We start from the raw sequence: 10924 nt of genomic DNA on the forward strand, positions 1-10924 counted from the left end.
TTCCGCCAACAACACCTGCATCTTTACTTGTCATAAGAAAAATCTTGTGCCACATATCCAACAGTGGAAGATCGCTCCATGGTAACCATGAGTCGATAAATCTGTGTACACGAAGTAGTACAAGCCAGAGAGAATTCTTTGTAGAATTAAATTGCAGAGCAAAATTTAAGGTAAACTGCACCTAGTACTGTGTCCGATAAACGTAGCAATACGGAGAGCCGAAAAATAAATCTTTAGCCTGACGTGAAGTAGCACTAGCCGGCTGCAGCACATCACTTTTGATAATCGCCTGGGGCCTTCGCGAGAACTAGGGAATCATCTCCTCCATGCGTGAAAGAGCAAATCAGAACGTTGTTGAATTTTCTTTGGTTGATTGGCTGCCATGATCTGGTACAACTTCCCCTCGCGAAACGCCGGACGCACCAACCCGGATCAGAAGGGACAAAGAATTCCAATCAATCTCGGCGACTTGACACACGCCAGGCAAGGGCCCAATCCAAACTCAGCGGACGGATCGCTTGACGGATTATGTGCTGATGCAGAAAGACGAATCCAACTCCGACAAAACGGATCTGCATGAAGCTGCGTACCTGACGCCGACGAAAAACTGTGTCGGATGTAGATCCAATCTCACGAACCACAAAATCTTGGTGAAGCTGCTTAACGATGTAAAACTGTGGATGTTGATCCAAAACGATGCTGCGCGGTGCTGTCCGGGAGCGCAGCGGAAAGTCTCCCGGGCAGGGGATCAATCTTGAAACCTTGGGCTCTGATACCATTTGTTATAAAACCGTGCAAATAAAATAGATCAAACAAAGAATAAGAACACAGATTTTTACGTGGAAAACCCAAACGGAAAAAGGGCTATTTGATAAAATGCCCCACTTTACTTTGGCATTTGCCCCAAAAGGCACATTTACCTTGACATGGATAAAATGCCCCGTTTTACTTTACTCATTTGCTAAAATGCCCCGTTTGATGATTTTCAGCTTCACCAAGATTTTAGGATCAATCCACTCAGCTGCCAAAAGGGCAACTACGGTTGGAGATTAGATTGATTAAGTAGAGATTACTGGAGTAGATTAGTCTAATTAGCAGTAAATCACCTAGATAGGGCATTTTAGCAAACAAGCAAAGTAAAATGGGGCATTTCATCTATGCCAAAGTAAATATGCCCTTTGGGGCAAATGCCAAAGTAAAGTGGGGCATTTTATCAAATAGCCCACGGAAAAAAACCACGGAACGCACGGCGGCGTATCACTATAATTGGAGGAGTATTACAATACACGAGAGGACATACCCTCTACGTGCTATCAATATGGAGAAACTCTGACTCATCTATTCTATGACTACCTGGGACTATATATAGGGGCAAACAACTCTCTTTTTTTGGAACACGAAATAGAGTTGTAGATGTGCTACGTCTAGCACGGTTGACACGCCGTAGTCCGTTAGGACTCCTTTCATAGTACAACAGGTAAATAGATTTCGGAACACAATACAACAATTACTTTCTCTGATTCAAAATAATTGTTCCAAAATAGATGTATAACTATTAAATAGTTGTCTACCAATAGATGTAGGCAACTATTTTGTAGATACATCTATTTGTAGGCAATTATTTGAAATCGGGGGAGTAGTAAATTAATAATCAGTTTGTAAACAAAAATTGGAATCCTTCTCGGTTATTAGTAGTCCAAGTTTATCGTGCACTTCATTCAAAGTGCCATTTAATTAATTTACACCAAAGAGAGCCTGATCTCCTAGTTAGCAGTGAGAAGTAGCATTAGGAAAGTATTTAATCGCTAGCTGTTAGTTAGGGCGTCTTATCTATTCACACAACGTGATCGCACGTGATCGGCGGCCGCTAGTCGATGCATTGTCATGGGTACTAACAATTGACTTAACTACACCACTGTCTACAAAGTTGGTCTCGACACTTGAATCTGGTAAATCTTCCGACTGTCAAGGTTTGTTTCTGCTGTCTTGGATGTTCATCGATGGCGATACTAATGGGTGAGAAGCGGAGCTAGGTAAATTTTCGTTTCGCTGTCGCCACTCAGCTAGCTCCTCGGATTCGACCCTCACCGCTTGGTAATTTACCCCATCTCTTCTAGATACACTCCCAATCTTTCTTATGTGACCCCTCTCATGCTGCCGCATTTTCCAGGAACAACTTGATCGAGGCTCCTGATGCCGGATCCGGTGACTGCTGCTACTGCCATAGGATGGGGCGTGAAAGCCCTGGGCTGGGTCGCCTCGCCTGTCATTTCTGAGCTTTACAAGAAGTACTCCTCCCTCCTCAGCTTTGACGAAGCTGAGAAGTTGAGACAACTCGCCCCAAAGATCTTACTGCTGGAGCGGGTGGTGGAAGTGGTGGAGGAGAGCCCTCACAGGTCTCGTCTCGAGCCGCTCTTCGCAGATCCCAAGTCTGCTCTCTACGAAGCTGAAGACATCCTGGATGATGTTGAGTATTCTCGCCTCAAGAAGCAGGTCCAAGACTTCAATAAGAGTGAACACCTCCATAAAAAATTAAAGTCTGCCATGTCGTCCTTGGTCGGGAAAAACAAGGTCTGATTCTATCCTCAAACTTCCATGTAAGAGTATTTTTCTCAGGCATCCATACTAGCTTATAGAAAACTTTGCTTTTTTACATAAGAAAATCGATAAAAGCCGCGTTTGTTAAATTTAAAAGTCACATCAATGCTATGCAGTCATGCATAGGGAGTTTACACACAGCCTCCCCATATCCATGAACGACGCACACGTCGGAAATAAAGCACACAAATGCACTCCGGAAAGGTCAAATACATAGGCATGCATGACTAACATAGAGCCTAAACCTTCACCGAGTTTCAGTTTTGTCAGTAGGACTGCTTTTATGCATATACTCGTCAGTTACACAGTTAGATCTTGTTTGGTAGTACTAGGCATCTGTGGGGATTTGTAGGGATTATCCTTACAAAACCCCAAATCCCCACTTATTTTTAAAAATATGTCTGGTTCTAGTGTGTTTGGTTAATTTAATTTTTACTTTTTCTTACTAATACTTAATACTCTAACTCTACCTAGTGGATTGAGGATTTGAAGTTTTATGGGGATTTGAAGGAATTGGGTGAATCTAGGAATTTCACCCAGTGCCGTAGAGAATTATCCCCACAAAATCTCTAGCACCAAACAAAGGTTTAGAAGGTTCAACTATTTTCGGTTAGAAGTTTCCATTCTGTTTTGCTCACTTGTGTTATGTGCAATGCAAGTGAGTGTCTAGGATCGTTGCTGACCATGTTCGAAGTCATCAAATTACACAATTTAGTCAGGGGCACGGCGCAAGCCTCTGCATTGATCATTACGAATATGTTGGGTAAAGACATGTTTCCTGTAAGGAATCAAAAAAATTCATGTCAAACACTATGTCATCTCTATATATCATGACAGAAAAAATCATGGCTAGCGCTCCCATCCTAATGAGGCATTTAAACTTGTGCTCAATGCCCGGTAATCAATTGCCAAAAATTATGTGCAATACTACGCCAAGTCCTCTCGATGCTCTTCGCCTGCCATTTTCCCGAGAACTCTCGCGCCTCCCTTATGTTTCGCACTACTCACATAAAAGGTAAACGACATGCACCGCCTCAAGCCCTCTCCCTAGGCATCCTCGCTTTATCGGCGCTCATTCTCTCCCACCGGCAAGGTGACCCTATTGCCCCGCTGGTTGCGTAAAAGTTGTAGGGGGGATGCCGATCTCTATGGCGCCTCCACCTCCCAAGGGGATCCGAGGACGATTTTGAGGCATCGATCACTAGTCATCGCCCCTCTAGAGCTTGTAGCATACCTCATGCCCCTTTTGTGCGCAAACAAGCTCCCGGTCTAATAGTGTGTCGTCTTGGGTGTGCTCCCAGACCTCTTTCCGCAAAATGTAATCAAACAATATACCTGACTTTAACCGGTTTTCATCTCCTTCACTTTCTCTCTGCAAAATCTAACAAACCATATACAACTGGCACATCACATTTCAACCCCCTCTCTCTGCAAAATGTAATTTTCAATTTACCGAGGATCAAGCAATCGCACTGTGACTATCATCCCCATATTCGTTAGGGTAATTCAGAGAACTCGTTTACTCTGTGGTGCATGATTACGATTGAGCACTCATTCTCATTGATACCATAACACTTTCTTTTGGATAAAGAGAATATATTAATATCGCAAAGATATTAATTACGCCTAGCCTATGTAAAACTCAATACCCTAATGGTGATATAGATACACACAACGAAAAAAAGAAAAAAAAAGCTAAAAAGGAAAAGTCCCGCTACAAGCAACACATGAAGTCCAAGTTCTCCAACACATGAAGTCCAAGTTCTCCCGAGCATAGATCATAGGTTTCCACCCCAAAGAAATTCCCTGCTCTGAAAATAATGGCTTCAACAAGCCTATTGCCAGACACAACCAATTAAAGGACACCTTGAATTTTCACCCTAAAAGGTAAGATTTTGAACTTCTCCTGTGTTGTCGTCTTTACTGGTTGCTACGACTTCTGAATCACCAAGCAAGTTTCTGATCGCTGCAAAGACTCAAACCACCATTACAAGTTCTTAGATATCAGCGTCCATGCCATTCTCCACCCTTTACTTCAGCATGAAAACATGTACCATGATGGCAAGATAGCAAAACTTCGTGCCGCTCCCTCCTGAAACCAAAAGGTCGGAAAATAAAATTTTATCTGCACACGACTGATTCCCATCCAATCTAGCGATTTTCAGGCATGATGCGTCTTAGAGAGTTCGCCGGTGGACGGGTGGAGATTTCCAAAACTTGACACTCCGGCCAAATCAAGAAATACAAACATGAGTCAGATCTTCGTCTTGGCGTGAGAGGAGACCTAGGACCGTCACCATTGTTCTGGTGAGACGTTCCGGCGAAATGCGCAAGTACACACCAAGTCGTCTAGATGCACACCTATTGTATAGGCAATCGCACAGGTTGATCGGTTAATATGAATTTCTAGCTGTGTGCTTGCCTAGAGGTGCGTACGTGTTAACTATGGGCTAAGACTACTCAGGCTAGCCATAGTGGTAGTATCTTAGCTAGTATCATGCATCATAGCCCCACCAAAAATACTGATGTGGCGGGTAATTATGGATGAGAGAGGAGATTAGAGCATCATAGGTAGGTACTGTATCATAGCGCACAACACGAGAAAAGTTAGTGACAAATAAATCTTGTACTCAAATTTGTATTGGCATTCTACAAATCAATTAATATAGCAAATATTATGATACTAGTCTATGATACTATGCAGTATGGATCTAGTGTCATACAAAAGTATCATATACATGATACTACTATATGATACTACCCACTATGACCAGCCTCATTGTGGAGTGGGCTAAGACTACTCATAGTGGGAGTAACATAGCTAGTAACATCACACATCTCAAGACGTTTTGATGACATGTCATAGCAATAAATGAAGAAAGAAATTGATGTGGTAACTAGCTATGTTACCATAACATCACACACCAAAGACAAAATAAGTCTACAACATAATTAATAACATAATACATGTCCATATATGTTACTAGTCTAAATTATTCCCCACTATGAGCGGACTAATAATTACCAATGTTACCGCGCATGCATGTGACTGCGGGATTGAATCACTCATTGGCTCAAGGGGGTGGTATAGCCCACCTGTGGCCAAAAAATCGCTCTTATAATAGTAAGCTATAAACTGAATGCAAAAAAATTTGTCTCTCGGGTGTGCCAAAACCCAATTTAAACAATAAAATCAAAACAATTCCTGAAAATAATTTTAAAATACGGCATAAATCATTGGTATAGAGAATGTATGCAGACATGTGCATGCCAAGTTTGAACTTAAAACATAAAAGTATGTAACCTAAACAAAAATTACAAAGTATATTGTTCACAATAAGGAGCAAGTATATTGTTCACAATAAGGAACAACATAACAAAGTTCCATTTTCGTTTTTTTTTGGTGTAGGTCATGTACAGTCATATTTGTTGTTGGAAGTTTTGCTCGAGTCTGTGTCAAGATGACATGTATGTGCATGAATTATTTTAAGAAATGAAACATTTAAATAGCATTTCTCGAATTTTCGAAAAACTGGTGTGCCTGCTCTTTGGATCTCCGCCATATTTCCGGCTGTAGACCTGCTTAGATAGCATTTTTGCCTATGTGAAGGAGAGGAAAAAATAAAAGCAGTGGGTTCTACCCATGGTACTAGCTAAAAACAATAAATGAGAGGAAAAACTCTATTGTACAAGAAATTAACAAGGCTAGCTTTTCATGACCTGACATTTTTATGTAGACGGTTGCTGGCTCTAATAGAAGAAAGTCCATTTCTGGTCCTTGAATTCTTGGGAAAGTTTACTTTTCGTCCTAAAACTTATTTTTAGTTCACAATGGATCTTGAACTCTCGGAATAGTTCATTTTTCATGCTTTTCAGTTGAATTGAGAAAATCGCTATCATGGAAAGAAGAAACACTCAACCAACCGAATTATTTTTAAATCCAACCAAGCACAAGCTAGTTGAGATGTTGAACCCAACATCTTAATGCAGAAGACTGAAACCCTTGTGTCCCTGAACCAGCTCGCTCAATTTCTCTCTCCCTTCTCTCTCTCCCAATTCACTTGAAGCATCATGCCACGAAGCCCTGCTTCATTTGCCTATCAGCATCATCATGCCTCTCTGTCCTTGCACCGTTGCCTTGAGTTTCTTGCCACCTGACAAGGATTAAAAGTGAATGATTCTGAGAGTTTAAGGTTTATTTTGAACCAAACGAAATTTCTAGGACCAAAAGTGGACTTCTTCTTTCTCTGATATCCTTGCATTTGATTTTGTTTTGCAGGAGGTAGGTATGTCAAAAAAAGAGTTGAAGACAAGTCTAGAGAATATAGAAAATATTACAAATGAAGCACACCAAATTTTGAAATCGCTGAACTTGTCCGATGTAAGTAAAGGCAATGAGAAAGAACCTATTGCTACCACCTCACCTACTACAGCAACTTCCCTGGTAAAAGTAATTGGACGAGATGAGGAACGTAAAAAGATCGTAGCAATGCTTCATGAGAAGGCAGGTCATGGTCAGATAAACACGGAAAGCGGTCTATGTTATTCCGTGGTGGGAATTCATGGCGTTAGTGGATCCGGGAAGTCAACGCTCGCACAGTTTGTTTATGCCCAAGAGGAAAAGGAGGGCCATTTTGATTGTCTAATGTGGAGCCACGTCTCTAAAAAAAATAGCGTGGGGAACATTTACAGGCAAATGGTTCTAGCACTTGCAGCACAAGCATGTGATGAGAAGCGAAAACAACTACTGAATACTGCATCATTGTATGAAAACCATGAGGGGTGTTTTCTTGGTAGTCTACAAGATAAATTGAAACGGGAACTCAGTGGCAGAAGATTTCTCTTGGTATTGGATGACGTTTGGTGCAGTAAGGATGTTGTTGAGCAGAATCAAGCACAGTTACTTTCTGTATTGGAGGGTGGAAAGAGAGGAAGCAAGATCCTAGTAACAAGTCGAAATGAAGATGCATTCTCAGATCTTGGTCCAGATGTGAGATATATTACTGTTCCAATAGGTCAGTTGGACGGTAGTACGTTCAATCAGCTATTCATGTATTATGCACTTGGAGAAGGCGGAGATGGGAGCACACTCCGGCATATTGGGGAAAGTATTGCAGAGAAGCTCAAGAGATCGCCTCTAGCGGCCCGTACAGTGGGAGAACAACTACGTAAAAGGCAGAATGTTGAATACTGGAGAAGAACTAAAGATCGGGACCTTTTAAATGAGACGATGGGTGCTCTGTCATGGAGCTACCAGCATCTTAATGAGCAGCTCAGACGTTGCTTTGCTTACTGCAGTATGTTTCCCAAAGGACATCATTTCAGACGTAACGAGTTAGTGAAACTGTGGGTGGCAGAAGGGTTTATAAGAAGTACTAATGGAGGGGAGGAAATGGAAGACGTTGGTCAGGATTACTTTGACGAACTTGTGTCAATCTCATTCATGCAACTAGGAAAGGAGTCCTGGGGAGAGGACTGCTATGTAATGCATGATCTGGTTCATGATTTAGCAGAGAGGATTGCCGGAAGTGATTGCTATAGAATCGAGAATGGGTCAAGAGTTAAAGTTCCTCCAGGTGTTCGTCATCTTTATGTTGATACATTTGATGCAGAGGAAGCTGATGTGGAGACTGTTGAGTTGGAAAACCTGCGCACTCTCATCATTAAAAATGTCTGCTACACAAAAAATAGCATGAAGATTCTCAAGACAATGTTCGGGAGGCTGCGAAAATTGCGGGTCCTGAATATAAGGTTTATTAATCCTTATCTGGCCCAAGACTTGGTATCTATTATTGGTCTCTTAAAGCATCTACGGCACCTTACAGTGAAGATTCATTCCGGACCATCAACCCGTGTAACTCTTCCAGCCTCTTTCAAAAAGCTTCACCAGATTCAGACCATTGATTTTGGAAGTGTCGGATTTTTTCGGCTCTCCGAAGGTGAAGATAAGATTAACTTGGTTAGCTTGCGGCATGTAGAGACCGATAAGTTCTGGAACGTGGTGAACATTGTCAGCTCTACATCGGCACAGCAGTTGGGATCCCTCGCTTTAAGTGAGGAACACGGTCACAACATAGAACAGCTGAGGGACCTAAACAAGCTTCGTGGTAGGTTGTCCATTAGTCGTCTTGGAATTGTTAAAAGCAAGAAGGAAGCTCTCCAAGCTATGCTAGCTGATAAGCAGCGACTCATAGGACTGGCACTGTCCTGGGATACTGAGGATACTCACAGCCGGCATCGTTATGATAAAAACAGATGCAGTCCAGAAGTTAAACTAGAGGTACTTGAGGGTCTTTGTCCCCAGAAGGATCTTGAAGAACTGATACTCATAAAGTACAGCGGTCCGAGATACCCTAATTGGATGGTGGGTAGGAAGAATGGTGGCCCAAATCGCCTGCAAGTACTTGACCTCCGGGGATGCAGCCTGCTGGGACTTGCTCCAGTTTTTGAGGTCTTCACAGAACTTCGTGTTCTCTCACTTCGGGGATGCGACTGGGTCACCTTGCCAGACACTATGGTGCATCTCAAATCACTGAAGAAACTGTCCATCTGTCATTTCCCTAATATTGAGTATCTTCCCGTACTGCCCCAGTCCATTGAGGAGTTTGAACTCAAGCGCTGCAACGAGGTATTCACGAGGTCATGTCAAACAATTGAAAATCCAAACTGGGAAAAGATTCAGCACATTCACAAGAGAGACATCAACATGAAAGGTACGTGTGTGCGTGGCTTCCATAAGTGTGAGATCCTGCTTATGTTTCTTAATCCCTTTGCCAACCTGTAAAAAAAAACAGGTGTAATGTTTGATGACGATGGCTTGATCATTGGAGAACGGGGCAGGAACCTTACAGCAGAACGCTTCACCTGGAGGAGACAATCAGATGATTTTTAATATCGTTAGCTGTTTTTTTATCACAAAATAACGTTAGCTGTAGAGCGCTGAATTAATGTATTTCTTGCGATTTTAAAATTTGTAGAACGATAAACGATAACTATGACGGATGCCTGGATTGTAATATTGTGGAGTGTCGACCCTGGATTTAGTAGTTTGATATGGTTTGTAATAATGTTGAATTGGGAATATTGAGTTTCTAAATTTCTTCATTCACACAGAATAAAAATCTTAAGATATGTACTTACTGAGAAAATTGTTCAGTTCCCTGTTTACTCTGAGCACATGTGATTTCTGTAAGCTTGTGCTGTTCACTTGAGGACGAAGAAGTGGCTGCGTGCTATGTTGATCATCTCAAGAAATCTGTTATGTGATTTGACTTAGGTACTTGTTTGGAGTGATTTTCTTGCCACCCTTATTGAATACATCAAGCCTATCAGGCCGGCAACATATCTAGTGATATCAGTCACTAAATGATACCATGGTTCCGGTTCTCAAAAATTATATTTTTAAGTTTCGAAAAAATTAAAAAGTAATTTTGAGTGTTCACAATTTTTTTGTTTACAACCTGTAACATTTTTAGAACCAGACAAATCCAGCATGAATGGTGTCACAAAAAGACAATACCACAAATGACATTGTTCACATGCCAATTTGTCTTTTTCGTTTTCTATGAATCTTTCCAATTTGGTTCGGGTTCTCGCAACACATCTTGTGAACACTCACAATTATTTTTAAGATTTTCTAAAAACTTGAATACTTGGCAAAGGTCTGAAGTTTGCCGAGTATCGCCCAAAAAAACAATCGGGAAACAAGGAATACATGACAAATAGATGAAATGCACTCAGCAAACCAAATGGACACATGGCCTTCATAGAGGCATCTTAAGGCCTCATGGAGGAGACCACATTTTACCGAGTGTCCTCCTAACCACCCAAGCTCAAGTTGGTTCTCCTTCGCGGTAATTTCTCGTCCGGCGTTCACCTTAAAAATCACGCGACGCGGGCCATTTATCTTCACCACGCAGGCCATTTATCTTCACCATTCCAATCTTGCAAGATGCCAGTTAAGAGCATCTCCAGCCGCGTCCCCCAAAGCGTCCCCCAAACCGCGCCGGATTGAGCGTTTGGGGGACGTGTTTCGTTCGTGCCGCCTTTGGGGGACGTCGCTCCCCAGCCGCGTCCCCCAAACGCCGCCCCCAAACATTTAAAATACTTTTTTTGGCTTTTTTATTTCAATTTCCACAAACTAATACATAATTTGGAACGTGGTTTACACGAAAATACAGTTTGGAACGTGGTTTTCCATAAACTAATACATAGTTTGAACCGTGGTGGACACAAATATAAAATTTTGCAAAGAAACTAAACCTAACTAGGCCGTGCATCGAAGGTTTCCTGTGTTCGCTGCTAAGAAAGAACACTCGAGGACACA

General features: G+C 41.9%; 1 protein-coding gene across 1 annotated transcript; it reads left to right on the plus strand.

The window, feature by feature from the left end:
* The first annotated feature begins 1865 nt into the window (after positions 1 to 1865).
* On the plus strand, positions 1866 to 9739 carry LOC127297527 (putative disease resistance RPP13-like protein 1). Its single transcript, XM_051327855.2, has 4 exons — positions 1866 to 2094; positions 2171 to 2571; positions 6878 to 9311; positions 9393 to 9739. Exons 2-4 carry the CDS (start codon positions 2194 to 2196, stop codon positions 9488 to 9490), a joined length of 2910 nt encoding a protein of 969 aa, XP_051183815.1. The 5' UTR covers positions 1866 to 2094; positions 2171 to 2193; the 3' UTR covers positions 9491 to 9739.
* The last annotated feature ends 1185 nt before the right edge of the window (positions 9740 to 10924 follow it).

Source organism: Lolium perenne, chromosome 4 (genome assembly GCF_019359855.2).
Source record: "Lolium perenne isolate Kyuss_39 chromosome 4, Kyuss_2.0, whole genome shotgun sequence".
NCBI lineage: Eukaryota > Viridiplantae > Streptophyta > Magnoliopsida > Poales > Poaceae > Lolium > Lolium perenne.